Raw genomic sequence first — 18,226 nt, 5'->3', positions numbered from 1 at the left:
AACATTGTTTCCAAATTTACAAACAGCCAAAACATCATAACCACCTACTGCTTTGTTTTTTTTTCTTAATTCTTTCACTTTTTTTAGAGATGAAAAAGAATACAAAAGACATTTTACTCAACTAAAATTGGGTTAGTTAAAATGTACTTGGTAAAAGTGACTTGAACTGCACATGGAGAGAGACGTGGGCTGCTGATCATTTTACTTTTTTAGAAGGTTTTCTCATTTCAATAGTACCGATGTACGACGAGTGAAAGTTATCTATGAAGACCTTGATTACTTCATAGCTGGTAAAGGCACATGCTAAACATGCTAAATCAATGTTCTAACCAGGAGATCTTGTTGCTGGCCGCACGGTTGAGGCTGTTTGACATAGAAATACACATTTACTTTGTAAGTTTCATCTTCTGGACTACTTGTTTGTGAAGAGACCAAAGTGTTGTTTCCAACACTGCTCATGTTCGGTTTCTTACCTGACTCCGGATACGAGGAATTCCGGTAACCAGGGTCTCTCTGCAGCTGGACCTCCTTCAGGGTGAATATTGATATGCCTGCCAACAACACAGACAGACTCAGTGACGGCAGCACTCGCAGCACTCGCAGCACTCTGTGCCAGGAGAATGTGGGCTCTGAACCTCCACCAAACGCAGATTGATCTTTGTAACTTGTACGCGGCGGAGCGTGCCGACTCAGCAGTACTTACTCTCTGGCAGCGCGTTCACCCGGGGCCCCAGACTCCTGAAGTACGGCTGCCTCATGCCCTCGTCTGCGGAGATCCTCTTCTTAGACTCGTACTGAACCATGGAAACACAGAGTGGTCAGAGTTTGGCGTGACACACAGTGCGGGAATCTTACACTCACTTTTAGGAATGACATCAGCAGGTCAATGCCATCCGTGTCCAACCTGAGACAGGAGAGAAGAGGGGAGGGGGAGGAGATGAGGGAGAGGTCAGTGGAGGTGCTGGAGGGGCAAAGATGCTGGCAACTGTGAGGAAGGAAGTGGAGTCAACTATTCCACAGGATTTCCTAACAGGAAGTGACAAAGAGCACACACTCCTAGTCACACAAACCCGAATGCTAGACTCGGGTGTACCTGAGTTGGCTGAGATACGTTTGCTCAGTGTCATCTCCAATGATGAGCGGGCTACCGAGAGAGGCGGGACAGTCACGTTTAAACCTCTGTAAGAATAGAGGTGAGCCACGGTGGGGGGGGGGTACCTGGGTGCGTGGTTGATCAGGGGCTGCGTCTTGTACTTTGGGAACTTGTAGGACTTGAACTCGTCGATGGAGGAGATCCCCGGCCAGCTGTCCTCGGTGGGCGTGCCTGTTGAGGCGACATGATACAACACAGTCAGAGTTCTGCTTCGCCCGGGGCAGCTGGGGATGTTTTTCGTGCCGCCACGGTGGCCACATGCCGGGGTTAATACGATTAAAGGATCATGTTGACAGAGTGGTCGATCTCTGCCAGCAGGGGGCAGAACTGACCTAGAAGCCTGAAGATGAGGTGCAGCTCGTCCTCCACCGTTGAGCCTGGAAATAGGGGCCTGCCGGCTGACATTTCGTAGAATATGCAGCCCACTCCCCTGTAGAGGAAACATGCAGAAGAGATTATGACTCTTTGGGTCGTGTGGTCACTCGTCCTTCAGTTGATCCACAATGGCGAGACATACTTTAACAAACTAATCAGAGCCAAACAATCTCTGTGTGGGTCATTCACAAGAGTTGGCCTTGTTTAAGGCTGACCAGGGCTGATTTAATTCACATGATGAATGCGTATATTTTTGTTGCACTCTAAAATGGGATCAGCATTGGACAGTTGTTACTTTTATAGATTAGATAGATAGAGTAGATGTCATGATTTCACCATGCTGAAGTTTGACACGCCACCTGGGATTTTAGGTTTACTTTGGTTATATTAATTTTGCACTGTAAAGAAAATTGTCTCGACTTCTTAGGAATTCAGATTTGAACCAGGGCATCTTCCCATATTAGCACAACTTAACTACCTACTTTAACCTCCTGGTCTCAGTTCAGAGGAGCAACAGCTCTACTCCGAGTCCTATTTAACAAGCTCCTTATTCAGTGTCTCCACACAGCTCAAGGGGGAAACTCACTTCTGTATACTGGACTTGTGACTGAAATGCTGGTTTTCCACCTGGTGTGACTGGTTTTGAAGAAAAATCTGTCTTCACACCACCTTTGTTTTCAAATTCCCTTCAGATGAGTTGTATGTCTTTGTGTAGTACTCTTTCAGGATGTGAATTCCTTCTACTCATTTCTGTTTCCTTTTCACTGGTTGCTGTCAACACAAAAGCACCGACTGTGACTTCCATCTGAGGCAATAGCTTCAGAACGGGGAGGAGTTTAAAAAAAAACAACCCACGTCCGATAGAATTGATTCTTTCCATTACTGTAAATGACTGACATTTCCTCTACCTCTCTGTAGACAAATAGAACGTGAACATATATACGTATATTCTGTGTGGTACTTTAAAGGGGCTTAAGAAATCAAGTTTTTCCCTTTTTGAACATAATCTTAATACTCTAGAATTATAGTAGTTTCGTAGACTAAATCATTTTCAATTGACTTCTAGTGAATATTACCGATGTTTAGTTGATGATGAAGATGAAGAAGATGAAACAAAGTGATTTCATTTGTAATCGTAGGAAACAGACCAGGATCTTGCCTACAGATGACATCATCTGACAAATGTCAGATAAAGATTTCAGATTCATTCACTGTCGCAACTCGACAAGAATGCTGGAGCAGAAATCAATTTTTTAAATAGCAGTGGGGGGCGTTTCAGTTCAATCAGCTGAAGAGGAAAACTTCACAGAGGAATTCAGCAACAGCTTGATCACCAGCAGACGTGCCCTAAATCTCCGTCTCTGCGGTGCGGATTACAACACCTGTCTGCGCACATCATGTGACACGCTCCAATCAAAGTGACGCAGCGATCCACCATCCACGACTGAAGCACCCAAAAACCCAGATAAACATGTCGTATTAACTTCATTATGACATATCAAGCCGCCCTAAAAACTGAGTGTCAACCAGACAGCTGTTGAGGGAGATTCAGGTCAATGTTGATGCCGTTTCTGAAGAGCCCCTCATCACAAATACTAATATAAGTGTATTCTATTAAAGAACATCTATTCTCATTAAAAAAAAAATTAGAAAATATATATTATGTAATTAAGTCCATATCCTTTCCTAGCATATCCCATCAGCATTGCCACAGTGGTCCGCCTTCTCTACCTTAACCTATTTTGTTTTGCTCTTCCTGCCTTCATTACAACCTCCACGAATCTGGACTAAATGTTCTTATAAATATAACCATTAGTTGTAATAATCACATAGTCAAGCAAACCAGTCAAAGGTTCGGATAAACTGAACAAAAAGAAGAGATGAAGAAATCTGTGTTGTGTGTTATTTGTTATATCAAGACAGATAAATGAACATGCTTCATAAATGTGGAAAAAACTGCTAAAATCTTTCAGCTAAAATCTGTAACTACATTTTTTTTAGAAGATGTTCACTCACCACATGTCGATCTGCGTGGAGTACTCAGAGGAGCCCAGCAACACATCTGGTGGTCTGTACCAGAGCGTCACAACCTCGTTGGAGTAGGTTTTAGTGGGCACAGACTTGGCTCTTGCTAGGCCTACAGAGGAGGGAGATGGAGAGTGAGAGGAAACACAAACATTCTCTGTTCATTTACTTGAAAACGACTGCTTTTAGACAAAAGTTCAGGCAGCATAATAAAGCTACAGAAGTCTCCAATGCTGAGGCTCAGTCTCCTGGTACCAAGCTGCTACTTTCAGAACTCTGTCAGGAATGTTCTGATTACATGCCACAGAGAGTTGCTGCGGAGTTGTTGGCTGAACAACCACATCCAAAAGGTTTGGTTGGACTGAAATCTGGTAACTGCGGAGTTCATTGAGCCTAGCGGTCATGCCCCAGAAACTCGTCTCAGATGATTTCAAGTTCTCTCATGGTGAAAACGGCCATAAGAAGACGGTCCACTGTGTTCTTAATGGGTTAGACATGGCCGACAACAGCCCTGGGGGTATAAAACAAGCTGGTCAAGTTGCTTGGAATGCTTGTTTGTCTGTCCTTATAGAACATGTTTTTAGAACATGAGTTTTTTTACTTTTCATTTGTAACCTGGGTTACTTGTTTTTATGCTCGCCAGGAGAAGAACATGGCATTACGGTTACATGTGTGGTGCACACATAGATGCCCATCATCATCTGGCAATCTTCTGCTCATTCTAAACAGCATTTACCAGGGAACCGCTCACTGGCAGTTTCTCTGTTGTTGGACAGGAGCCTCTAAACCTCAGAGATTGTTTTGAGTGCATATCTCACTTGATCATCTCTGAAACTCCATGGATGACACATTGTGGAGCTGCTGCCACAAGCTTTATAGGTGCGAGTGTATTTGAGGATCTCAAACTTAGAATATGAATAGATAATGAAAAACAATCTTTACCAAAGTCGGCCAGCTTGAGCTCCCCTCTGTCATTGATGAGCAGATTCTGTGGCTTCAAGTCTCGGTGCAGAACTTTCCGTTTGTGGCAATAAGCTAAACCTCGCAGGATCTGGTACAGAAAGATCTGGCAGGGGACAGAAACACTGGTAAGTCGAATGAAAGCAGATATCACTCAGTCTGACATGTCATCTTACAAAATGAGAAGTTCAACAGTCAATGTCTCTACTCTACCACCAGGGGTCGCACCAGCAGCGTGTGCTGGTGAGGATGCAGCCACTGCTTTCCACACTCACCTTGACATTCTGCATGCTCAGGATGTTTCCACAGTCGTCCATGTACTGCTTTAGATCTTTGTCCTGGACCACAGACAGATCACATGTGTTAGTTGAATCAATAATGGGATTCTGTCAACCACAGGTGTTAATCTCCTCGACTCACTGGCGAGTCGTGCGAATGACTTAAAAAAATATTTGTGCCTTTCCTCACCAGATATTCAAAGACCAGTGTGAGCGACTTCTCTGTGTGTACAATATCGTGGAGCGTCACAATGTTGGCGTGTTTCAGGTCCTTCAGTAACGAAACTGAGAGCAGGGGGATGAAAATAAATGATTAACGAAAACGTCTGAGGTCATTGACAAGAGAGAACCACAGTCAAAAGTTGGTAACATGAGGAATATCCTAACAACCCTAATGTCCTCAGATTCTCCCTGGAAACAACAAGAAATGTGGTTGTTTGGTTCATCTAGCTCACACACTGCACATCAATCTTTCACCACAAATGTATAACTATAGGTTTCTTCTCTGCCTTATCTCATGCTTTAATTCCCATCTTCCTATAGCAACTCACAAACTAAACAGACTTGTACAAATATGTGCAACAGAGAAGTGCAGTCATGTGGACAAACAACTGTAGAGTTACTTATGTAATGTTGTAGAGTGGAGTGAGACAAGATATCATAAGGAAAAAAGGGATACATCAAATAAAATGTTGGTACCAACGCTACGAACAATCCATTGCATTTTTAAAATTTAATTTAAAGATTCTGAATATTTACACGCAAAAGATATAAATAAATCATGGTGAATTAACATTAAGGTACATCATTTAAATTCATCAATCCTAAAACAAACATTTTCTTAAAATGTTTGTTTTATTCACATTAGAACAAGACATTTTCATATTGCCATCATATCTACTTGAAAATTGTGTAAATAGTTTAACTCTGACCTCACCAGAGCTGCATAGCTACAGAGCAGCTATGGTCCACTGGCCTCACTATAGTGTAATCTAGAAGGCATCAGTAACTGTGTGTAAACTGTTCTGCCCACAAATCTTAGATTTCATCATTGAGGACTGGCTTCTCATTTATTTAAAAAGCGTTGCCTAGTTTTTATTCCTGTTTCATGTCACATATGATATGATCTCAGAGGAAAATAAAGACCGATGTCAGAATCTGTGACCTCTTTTTGACAAAAAAGGAAATGTGTACTTCTCTAACAGATATCAATATTAACCATCTGAATTCCACATGGCCACAAAACGTTCATACCTACACACAATATAATTTTTTCTGTTGCCTCTTTGAAAAAATGGAACTAAATATTTTCTCAAGAATGATGCTGCTCAATGTGTAAATAAGTTAACTATAACAGACTAAGCTTTGATGATTCTGGATGTTTTGTACCTTCTCGGATAGCTGTGCACGGCGCCCCCTCTTCGTGCTCCAACCGGATCTCCTTTAGTGCCACAAGGTTGTCCGTCAGCTTACTCCTCCCCTTAAAAACAGTTGCGTACGTGCCCTGGATAGAAGGGGAAAAAAATGGGTATCAGAGGTTTTTTCTGGGAACAGCAGCACCTGAAACACGCTCAAGGTTGTGACCCACTTACCTCCCCCAGTTTATCCAGTTTAATGTAGGTCTCCAGCTTTCCAAAACCAATCTCAGACTGAAAGAAAAAGAGAAAATAAATCAACAACAGCGGGGACTTTATTAGTGATGACAAGCGAACACCCACCACAACAAATCCTTATGACAGCCTGGAAGCAGAAGAGGGAGCAACTAACACGCACAACCCCGTTAACAATCACATGTAATGTCTTATGACAAGTGCTGATCAGCTTCTGGCTTATGCGTTACTTCATGGACATTATACACAACTATGCGTTAAATAAGTCAGCTATCTATATAATATGTATTCTGGTTGTAATGACTGTGACAAGGAGTTTAATCTCCCCCCTAATTGCAGAATGTTTGGAAAACTTGTTGGACTGTAGAGTAATAACATAGCCTCATCGGAGTTACTTCTGCCCGAAGCGTTTACCTTTGGCTAAATTCACATGTTCACATGGGTTTAGCACCATCAGCATCTTTTAAAGTGCTATGAGGTTTGCTGTACAAACTTTGAGGGGATTTTTAGCATAATTCTGGTTAAAGCTTAACAGTAACTTCCTTACCAACTTAGTTTCTATGCAATCATAAAAATAACCTTATTAAACACAATTACTGAGGTAAAAATATCATTATAACATTTGCATTTCTCAAGCATGAAATGTGTTACAGATTGAGCGGCCATTTTGAAAAAGAGATTAAATAAACATTTGTTTTAACTTCCAAAAGGGAGAAGGGAGCTTGACCTCTAAGGCGAAGGGGAATATTTATTAAGATAATCCTGGGTCCTTAGCAGCAGAAGAATAATACTGTCGCCACTGCCAGTGTCACCACAACATCATCTACACCAGAGCAGGACGAGCAACAGCGCCTGACTGAGCCGGGAACTACTCCTGAAGAATGAATTCTAACATTAATCATGTTATGAGTGAGACAGTTGCCATAACAAGTCTTAAGTGAGATGTAAACATGTGTAGAAAATGAATAGCATTGTGTTTATAACCCAATAATGAGCTAAATATTCAAGCAAAAACACTCTTAGCCAAGCCTGAATTCTGATAATAATGTCAAAAACAGAAGAAATCTGTAGAAGGCAAATGATTGAGCTGCTTATCATCTTATCAGCCTATGTTCAAGTCAATATTTCGATAAAAAAGATATTGGTCCTGTCTGAGCAAACCTGAATGTGTGGTTAAATAATAAAGGTGGAGTAAATCAAGGTTTATATGTCACCTCTACAATCTGTTCTCGTAATATAACTCTACTCAACTGCATGTTGAGCTAAAGAAAATACAGTTTGACCTTTACAATACATGAAGAAAATCATTATCAGTAAGCTGTATTAATTTAAAGGCTGAAAATAAATAAAATTAGTAGGATTTTTGCGGAACATGGATTTTTTATATTTGGATGTTTTTAAGAGTGTCTTTTTGGACGATGATTACTGACAATTAGTCGCTAAATGGATTTAAGTTTGTGCCCCACAAGGAACAGATTACTCTGAAAATAATCATAACCCTTAGTCGATATGAGAAAATGTGTGAAAGTAGAATTTTGGGTGAACCATCACTTAAATGCACCACAACTTGGTGTCCAAGTTCTTATTTTACATCTTAGGCGTTGATAGTATAAATGTAATTTCACAAGAAACACTTAATGTTGAAAGTGGGGCTGTTTGTTGCACCTCTACATTGACCTTAAATGTAAAAGTTCATGAGACAAAGAGTGATATATACCACTAAAAAGTAATCATAGGCAGGCAGGCTCATAACCTCCTTGGCAGAGGTAATCATGTGTTGCAATTAAATGTTTCAATCAAGCAACATGTGATTTCTCAGAAACAAAGCAGCCTTTGATTTCTGCAGATACATAGACTTTAGCAAATAGTGAATACAATGATAAGAGTACATACAACGAGGCAAGCGAACACAGGATTGCATTTTTCCTATAATTATAGCCATGGAGAACAGAAATAGTGAAGGTCTGATAAAGACATTCTCATGACATGCTCAAAAACTGTAACCTACATTTCAGTATTTAAATAAGCATTTTAAAGTTTTTTATTTCCGCTATTCACTCCACTTTCAACGTCCCAACTCACCAGAGATGCTCTGCGGGAGCGGCGGCTTAGTGGCTGGTCAAACGGGGGGCTGCTCAGTTGCAACTTTTCGAGGTAACCGTCTGGTATCCGGATGTCAGCGGGCAGGGAAAGCCGCTTATTCAGGTCCTGAAAATAGACACAAACAGCCAAGAGCAAACTATTTAAGCGTGGACCAAGAAAAAACACATGTAGTCCATCAGCATCCTACACAGGTTTAAATAAATACCACAGATTGACAAGGAAATGGCAGAAAATCTAAATAAATATTCCGTGACCAGAAAAAGCTAACATTAGACGGCTGCCTTGGGCCTAATGGGTCAACAGAGGAACTAGTGTTTAAAGGTGCATGCGCAGCAGCAGACATGTGTCTAACAAAGGGGGCTCTTTAAGAGTTCACTGTACAGCCTTTCACACAGCAACAAAGTACAAAGGCATGATCCTTATAACTGGTTATATAAAAATCACAACAACTCGGCAGACAATGTCTGTATTCTTCCCATCACTCATTTCCTCCATTTGTTAGATTATTGTTAATCCTCTCGGCTGGTTTATATCCACTTCCGACCCTTCCGCAGTTGCACCAGATGACCCTGCATCCCTCCTTGTGGTGCGCTAATGCAAGAACAAAAATACACTTTGAACCTCCAGTGGTCATCAACAAGAAGATTATTGATGAATGTGTAACTGAGTCCACTTACTGATGGACATCTTAAATGACCCTTCAACCTCTCTTTCTCACACACACAGTTTTAGATATCTGCTGAAATATTCAGACACATGCTAGTAAATGAATTCTTCATTTTCAAATAATCGTTCTCTTGATTAAAATAAATTTATATGAAGCTGAAGAGTATCAAAGAAGATGCAATTACAATGTTGAAGGACACATTGGACAAGGAAACCACTAAACATGTTCATCCAAAGCCACATACAGAAGTCAAATCAAGATGTGGTTTTATAACTCGTGTGAGTCAAAGGTATTATAAAGTAGAATGTGTATATGGTCAGATCTAGGTGGGCTGAGTTTTCTGTCTCGAGTGAAATAACACATGAACTGAGAACAGAAACTTCTATTTTAATAGTTGCTTCGTGTTCATGTTTGCTGTGGAATAATTGAAGTGATACACAGGAAGTACTTTTTCTAGTCCTTTTTTTCAGACAGGAAGAAGTGGTCATTTCTTCAGGTGAAGCTTTCACACAACACTTTGCAATAGGAATGAAAGATATTCTCGTGAACTTGAGCAACAGGAAACTATGAATCACTGAGTCTGACTCATCAGATCTGACAGTTATTTGAAACACCTGCTACTTTTCTCAGGTTGGCTTCTATTCACTAGCACATTTTAAACAACAACTAGCTAAATAAATCATCCAAAGAAATGTCCTGTTTGAGGAGATTTATTAGGGAATTAAAACAAATTCCATTTTTTTTAATTTTTATTAACACAAAATGAATGAAGCTGCAACTCAACATCAAGAGAATGTTTTTTAGTTGAAAATGACAGTATCTTACTGAAAGAAAATCATCTTTAAATTATTTTTAGAGTATTTTTAGACCGTGGTTTGGTTTTATGGGCAATAAACATCCCACAACAATTAGTTAGATGAAAGAATGAGCCCCTCAGCTTTCGCACTATTGATAGCATGATAATTGTGATACGATATCATGATATATGATAATTGTAAGTTCTAATTGTTATTTTGTTTTGTTCATTTTGAGCTAGGAAATGATTTCTATGACATGTAAAATGTCTGTGTTCTTAGGTTCAAGTGACAAACATCCTATTGTTATGGTTTGCTGTGTCACTCACAATTGATACACATTTTTCTCACCACAGAAAGTGATGCCTTCAATCTTCTGACCTTTGAACCCCTCCCCCGGCTGTTGTCCAATCAACTAGTCTTAATCTGTTAGAAGAGGAGCCCATCTGGAGCGTATTACACTAATCCATGTGATGTAATTCCAAAACAGCAATGGCTTCCTCTGCTGTGAGAGAAAGACAATCTGCCACCTGACCACCAAACGGGGGATTTCCTCACTCATCTTCTCTTGACAGGGACACAGAGTTAATAAGGTTCTTCAATATGATCTGTCAGGTCAACTTTATCAACAACTTGGCCTTTGCTGAAACACGCCGAGGACACAAACAAGTCTGTGCTCATCCACACAGACACTACAAGAGAGGCAGTGTTTTGACGCTCTGCTTCCACACTACTGACACACAGCAAGAGGTGATGTGTCATGTCTGATGCCCCAAAAGAAGTAAGCAGCTTAGACTCACGATAAGATTTTTTTTCCCAGTGTGCTCAGCAGCGTGCTGTGAAAACACATTCAGACAATCTTGCGTCAGAGGTCTTCACTGTTGTTCACTCCATCTCCCCTTGACGCAGCTCAGACCACATGCTCTCCACAGTCAACAACCACCCATAAGCCACAGATGTTGTCTTAATGTAGCCGATATTATTTTGTACGACACACCTTTAAAGGACGGTTCAAAATTAACTAAAAAGTTTTAGCAACCAGTGGTGTTTAGAAGGATCGTATGTGCCCTAGTACAATGTAAGTATTTAAAACTATACAATTCTTGATCCTCATAAACAAATTACAAACTCAACACAATTCTAAGCAATGGTTTACAACAAACAGGAAAAAAAAAATCTAATTAGGAGTCATTAAGATGGATTGAAGTGGATTTGTCATCAAGGGATGTGACGTACATTGTAACTCCAATATGAAGTTAAAAAAGTAAGAAAAAATAAACTGGCATTTGTTGTAGGACCTGGCCCAAGTTAATATTTAACAAAAGATTGCAGGTGGCTGAGATGTTTATTTATTTGAGACGGTTTTACCATTTCATTGTCTTTAAATGTTAATCTTATGATATAAAATTGATTCATTTAATCTCACAATAAAATGATTGATACGATATTTTTTTGTGTAGTTTTATGAACGATTTCAGGGCATACAACATTTTTGTGACATCTTTTGATTCTTCCACTCTTGTTTTGGTTGAATTTATTGAACCAAAAGCCAATATATGCCCAAATATTGACTTTTAAAGCAGCTTCAGCCGAATGTGTACTATCCCCTCATCCACAGTCATCAGATGCAATTTAAGTAACTCTTCTGTTGTTCCATCTGACAGACCACATGCACGAAGTTGAACTAACAAATATGAGTTTTGTCCATTAGGTGACAAAATCATAGACCTTTACGGTTTGTCCCTTAGCAGATTTGTTGTCTATACAAAAACATTTACATCTTTCATATTTTGTTTAGGAGAAAGCAAGACTTCAAGTATAACGGAACATCTTTCATTAGTTTGAATGTGGGTATAGAGTATATAACCATCTTCTTCTTTTTTTGACATATTGCATTTACAGTACATTACATAACTACTTCCCATCACTGAAAAAGAGTGCCAAGTGGGTGGATGACCGTACGAAACCTTTTGCAAAACAGCTTTCAATGTGCGTTCTGAAGTACACTGTAGTGTGTATATGTGTTTTCCTATTGAGATTGTGTGGGCAGTTGAGGACTTGCTCACGACACACCACGTCAAAACACCTACACCAAGCTGCCACATGTAACTGCCGTGACTACCACAAAGATTCCAGCCAAGACATTCGATCACTTGAAAATGTACAGCTCCAAATTATTTGTGTATATTAAACATTACAGATAATATGAACACCTAAAGGTTGTGGAAGGCAAACACAAAGTCAGTCAGTTGAGAGTTAAAAAGTGCAGCACAAGAAGAGAATAACAGCAGAATGCTGGAGGCAACTCACCTCTGCAGAGATGCGTCTGTTCCCTCTGTTCCTCAGACAGACTCCTGTGGGCGACTGCACCTCATCAGACGATGTTCCAGAAGCCTGGTCACTCTCTCCATCTGACCCCATCTTCATGTTTTCATGAACAATATCTAGATCCAGAGGAAAAGTGAGAAGCATAGTTGAGATGAAGAAAGGATATACATATATTAAAGAAAGACAAAATCTAATGAATACAATCAAACTTTTTGTGTCAATTATACAATGACAAAGATATTATTACGGTTGACTTCAAACCACCATATTATGCAAGCAACAAGTGATTTTAGTATAAGTACTGCAAATAAACGCATCTATCAATATCTTTCTTATTCATAATTAGTAAAGGAAATAAGGAAATCTTATTTCAGTATTTCCCGTTAGCAGTTGATTTGGCCATTTTTTAATAAAGCATCCCTTTCTTGTTTCTTCCAGAATGCGATCTTTCTTTACACCCACAATAACTTTTTTCCCATGAACTGCGATATGATGATGTGAATGTCTCTCACCGAGGCGGCTGCCATTGCGAGGCATTACCATCAGCGATCCCAAACCTGCTCCACCGATAACACTCTGTGGTCGTCGCAGAGGTGGCTTTTTAAAGGAGCCGGTGTACTGGTGAAGAAACGAGTGGACACTGTGAGCCGACGGTGGACGTCCATTCCTCACGATGGGCTCTGAGGAACCAAGAACACAATTTTTCAACACCTCAGCACAACCAAAATAATAAAATACCTAACCCATTTTATTGACTAAAAGAAATGAGGCAATCCATATTTGCCTACGCAAACAGATGATGAATCTCATTATTCATATCTTCCATTTAGCCCCACGGTTAATCAATGTCGGGCTTGAAGCATGGACATTTAAGATGAATATAATACATGCTGAACTCATAATCATAGTGCATCTACACATGAACAGATTACAGAGTCATTGGTGTGCTTATGCAACAGGATTTCACTTTTAATCTACAGATGGAGCCGGACTGATATTAAGTTTTGATCATCTTAACCGTCAGAAATCATAAAGACATAAGGGATGTTGTCATGGTCATATTTACTTATTTACATTTTTTTAAACTTGAGCACAATTTAATATATCCAAGAATTACCTACCCCTAGAGTTACCTTGAGCATTGAGGCAACATCAAATATGAACAATTTTTGAGTAAATCAGACATAAGGCTGAGATGAAGGCCACCATGACTAAGATACCATCAGCAACTAGTCATATCTAAACTGTATAAATACAACAAGAAGAACAAGTTATATCACAATCCAGAGAAAAACCACGGCTCTCCATATTTGAACGACTTCCAATTTCCAGGGTCATTACAGTTCTTTGTATCTGTGCAAATCGGACTTAACTAATCTCACAAGACCCTGGTTGCCAGTTCGGAGAAGAGAGAGAGTATTCTGTGTCAAAAAGATTCCATTACATAAGTTTAGCCAACAGATGTCACATTTTGGAGCCTTCAAGTTACTTTTCACAACTTAAATAACAAGTCATGGGTGTTTACTTCCTTGCACAAACGCATCGATGACTTTCCTGAATTACAGATTAGACATTACTACCACAGACACGGGCAATATCTGTGAAGTGATGTATCCCCTCTCGCATCTCTGAAGTGACTGCTACCGCTGGCCTGGGTTATGACTATGAGTGTTACATAATACGATCACCACGCTTTCCCCAGTCAGAGGGGTCGGATCACATTTGATCTGGCTACTTGTTTCTGTCTCCTTTCTGTACAATTTACTGTTACCACAGCTGCTAAAACCCCTCCCCGACCTCTCTCTCGCTCGCACACACAAACCAACATGATCTTGTGTCCTTCTCGCCCAGAACAGAACACTCTGGCCAATCCTGATGTTAATCAATATACAAAGGCTGCTTGCACAGTCCAGTCCGCTCGGAGCGGAAACTTCAATGATATGATTCATAAAATAAAAATGTTTTATTTCGACAGGGAACAGGGTGGCCAACCAGCTGAGGGTGCTAGAATTGAGGCAACCAACAAATGTGATCCTTGTTCTACCAAGTCATCCTCGTTCCCCTGGAAATATAATGGGAACTCGACAGCTCTTCCAGGCTGGAAACCCATGGCAACAGGCTTCTCCGTCAAGCTGATTTCATTTCACAAAAGCTCTGATATTTGTGTCCTTCAACAGGATTCAATTGAATAACAGAACTTTATGCAAGTACTGAATGAAGCCGGAACCGAGACTACTAGTGAATCAGACCCGCATATTGTAATTCCATTCATCTTGCATTGACAATGTTGATGACTCACTGATGGAGATTAAATCTAGTTGTAAACCGTTTGAGTAACATAAAAACAAGAGGTTAACAAGGATTAACTTAGTTTGCAAAAAGTCTGGGTAGTCAACTTCTGGTATCTTATATAGAGGTAGTTGACTGTGTATTGCTTAAATTATAATAAATCTTCCATTGTAAAGGATCCAACAAATGTCTGAACTTTAATGTTTTGCATTCCCCAAATGTGTGCCTTTATCTTTTGTTAGCTTGACTTAATGGTGAATCAGCAGAAGAAATTATTTTCCATCAAATTTCTTAGTAACACACATGATGTGATGCTGCCTACACGCATTCTTCAATATTTATCTCCGGTTATTTCCATTTCACGGACACCGTGTATGGACAGATAAGTAAACGGCCTTATTCTGTCATCATATAATATATCGTTCCACTTTACTGAGCATGTATACAACATTCTCTTCCTGAGAAGTCCATATCTCCTAGTAACAGGTGAGTAAATCATTGTTGATTCAGGCTTAATCAGCTGACCAGTTTGGTGGTTTAACCCATGAACTACCAAATTTCAAATTGTAAAATTTGTTCTGAAAGAAAAGGATTTTCCTTCTGTGAATAAGTCCTGATCGATCAAAACAGAACTGAAAATAGCAAAAGGAATGTAGCATCTCAACATTCTCGGAGAACGAGAGGTTACGAGAGCAGAGTCCATTATGATGCAATAATGGGCTTCACTCCTCCTCCAGCCAGCTGTATCACACCCTGCTTTGTTTATTAAACGTCTATTTTCTAATGTAAATATTTTAATGAAATATTTTAAGAATTGTACAAACAGACACATGATGAGTACAATAGCAGTTCAAGATCAATTTAAGAGACACTTAATCAACATATTAGTTGCCCTTCATGCCTGTCATCATCCACCCTCTCTTCCCTGCCTTTTGGTACCACCTGGTAACTGCTGTGTAGTGTTTACCTCAGCAATGGCATCATTATTTGTAAAGAAAATAAATAAATAAATAAAAACAATTTTTACACCTCATGGGAAACTTGGCTGTGAAGATCCAAGAAAAAGTTGAAGAAAGTCAAAGAATCATACTGAACCATGCATTGATCATTTTAGTTCAGTTATGTGGGTTAATGGAAGTTGCATTTGGATAAAGACTGCAATTAAAATGCAGTCCATTAAATTTGAGCAACTAAATCCTATTTCATAAACGCATCATTTAAATTTGCTGCTGGCAGACGTGGTGGGCCAAAATACTAAAATATGTTAAGCGGGTTTAGTCAACTTCTGGTGATAATTATGATTTCTAAAAATCTTCACTTGAGTCTAAACTGAAAATAATTTCCCAAAACCCTTCCACACTCCCACCAGCGTCTGTACTTCCTCTGCTCTTGGATGACTTTTGTGTTTCTGCTGTGGATCTCTTCCTATTCATGCTGCTATTATGTAACGATTACGAAACACAGATCTTCGGACAGGTGACAAATCAGATGTAGCACTGGAGCAGAAATATGACAAACACAGATGCTCCCACACACGGTCACTGAATAAGTACATAGAATTAAAGATGATACTGTAGCCTTCTCAGTCGTAATTTATAAGCCATAACAAATACATGGTAAGTCTGTTACATTTCAGATTTAATTGAGATACATATCATAGCATTCATTATAACAGCAGATGCTTCATAAACCCCAATAGGATGTCAATCTTACCGCTGTCCTTTAAGCCATTCTCCTCAATGGTCATCTGCTCTGCCAGCTCAGAGAGAGACTCGTCGATGGTGTGGCTTCCTCTCAGAGTCTGCGAGAGACGTCGCTTGAACCGCTTCATCTTCTCCATGGAGCTCTCGGGTAGGGGAGGCCTGGGGAAGAGTATATTAAATGAGTTATTAATAATAATAATTCATACAAATTCATTCATATTGCAGGTAACGTACATTTCATATTTCTAATATTTCAGACAGGGTGTTCCGAAGTCTAGGTGCTCTGAATGAGTAGACTCTTTCACATAATCTCAACATTGGAAAAAAAATATCTGAGCATCCTGGAAGGCTGGTAGAGTGTCTTGCAGTCCAACAATGTATTGAGAAAGCAATAGATAGGCGTTGTAAGTCTTCCACAAAATTCATTGCCATGAAGCAAAAAACTGTGTTTTCATCTGAAGGAACATATGTTGGTATACAAGAGCACAGGATTTTTTGCTATATATATATATATATTATTTTGACTTGTGTTAGGGTCCAAGGCCATTATAAGGGAAGCAATGCTAGTTTTGCGAGCAAAAATAAAAATACACTTGCTCTACAATTATTCAGATAAGTGTTCTGTGTGTTTTTTAAAAAAAGGTTAAATAAAAAAATAATAAAACCCTAGGCAAACAACATTTAAGCCCGCAATGGTGTCAAACTGGTCCTGAAAAGGGCCGAGACGGTGCAGGTTTTGGATCCAACCAGTCAAGCACATATAGTTGAACCAATCAGGCATCTGAAGACAGTCATCAATTAATTGTCAGTCAGTCTTGTTAAAGCCGACCCCCGATTCGTTAACTCATGTGTGCTTGGCTGGTTGGAACAAAAACCTGCACCGTCTCTGCACTTTTCTGGACCAGTTTGACACCCATGATTTAAGGTAAACTTGCTAGATAAGACAGAATTTTTCTCCCAATGACAACAGGATTTGGGTGACGGCAGTGATGTAAATTAAAAAAAATCAATCACATAATATAAAACAATGTGGACAGAAGATGGATATGTAAACATTATTCTTAGCACAGATGAGACAAAACAGCCTTGCCTCAGTCAATCTATGCATAGAATTTGGGAAAATGAACAGATTGTCAAAAAGAAGACTGGAACAATAACCAGACACTCAACACTCTGACGTTAACTATGACTTGCCTGCCTCAAGCACATTACTTTACATTCCAGCTGTTGGGAAAACATGACATTGCAGTGAGAGATTCTAATGGCCGAGTTTGGCAAACTGGACTGAAAAGGCAAATCCTAAAAGTAGGGGGGGATTGACTGATGAATGGAGCAGGACTAGCCCAGGCTACGTTGAATCCACATCACACATTCCAGCCACAGTGACTCTCCGGTGAATCTTCATGAGTGACACAGTACTCCGGTAAAAGTGTGGGTGTGTGTGTGTGTGTGTGTGTGTCGGTGCAAAAAAGGGAGAGGACGTGTGAGACGTGAGTAACTGTTTGAAATCAAGCCAGAAGACATTTTGGAATTTCTTGGCAGGAGTTGATAACAAGTGGTTTCTCCCCCATGAACTCCACGTACAAATGATGAGTGCAACGCATCTGCAGATCTGGACATGTCGGTCTGTGGCCATGATGTGTGAACACTGACGTAGAGACAAACCGGTAATTTATTTTTTAATGTGTGGGCCTTTTACACTTTGTGCCAATTAAATTCACTCATGCAACAATTTCAGCTGGTATGAGGCAGTGTTGCACAAACACATAACTACTTAAAATTATATTAATTAAAGTAAATGGGACAGTGCTTTATGAAGACATTCACACAAGTGCCACTAGACGCTCTCCCAAAAAAATTAAATGATCTGGCACATTTGTGTGAAAACTCTCAGTTGATTTGTGTTGTTGAATGAATGATTGATCCAGATATAGAACTACA

At 39.8% G+C, this 18,226-nt stretch overlaps 1 protein-coding gene across 2 annotated transcripts in view; it reads right to left on the bottom strand.

Annotated features, from left to right (window-relative positions):
* The window catches only part of LOC148073385 (cyclin-dependent kinase 17-like), a 31,034-nt gene that overhangs the window by 1,683 nt on the left and 11,125 nt on the right, over positions 1-18,226 (bottom strand). The window contains exons 2-17 of one of the 2 annotated variants that reach the window (XM_087797903.1): positions 16,296-16,444; positions 12,806-12,973; positions 12,276-12,409; positions 8,484-8,609; positions 6,384-6,440; positions 6,181-6,295; positions 4,982-5,076; positions 4,789-4,851; positions 4,496-4,619; positions 3,545-3,665; positions 1,486-1,583; positions 1,219-1,324; positions 1,094-1,144; positions 862-904; positions 704-794; positions 474-551 (exon numbers count right to left, since the gene is read on the bottom strand). In XM_087797903.1, the coding sequence (XP_087654029.1) occupies positions 474-551; positions 704-794; positions 862-904; positions 1,094-1,144; positions 1,219-1,324; positions 1,486-1,583; positions 3,545-3,665; positions 4,496-4,619; positions 4,789-4,851; positions 4,982-5,076; positions 6,181-6,295; positions 6,384-6,440; positions 8,484-8,609; positions 12,276-12,409; positions 12,806-12,973; positions 16,296-16,422 (1,597 nt within the window). In that variant the 5' untranslated portion in view covers positions 16,423-16,444. The remainder of the gene's footprint in view (positions 1-473; positions 552-703; positions 795-861; positions 905-1,093; positions 1,145-1,218; positions 1,325-1,485; positions 1,584-3,544; positions 3,666-4,495; positions 4,620-4,788; positions 4,852-4,981; positions 5,077-6,180; positions 6,296-6,383; positions 6,441-8,483; positions 8,610-12,275; positions 12,410-12,805; positions 12,974-16,295; positions 16,445-18,226) is intronic. The other variant, XM_087797904.1, reaches the window with a different exon arrangement.

Source organism: Callionymus lyra, chromosome 8 (assembly GCF_982586985.1).
Source record: "Callionymus lyra chromosome 8, fCalLyr1.hap1.1, whole genome shotgun sequence".
NCBI lineage: Eukaryota > Metazoa > Chordata > Actinopteri > Syngnathiformes > Callionymidae > Callionymus > Callionymus lyra.
Note: the sequence above shows the minus strand (reverse complement) of the source record. Positions and strands in the feature narration are given on the sequence as shown.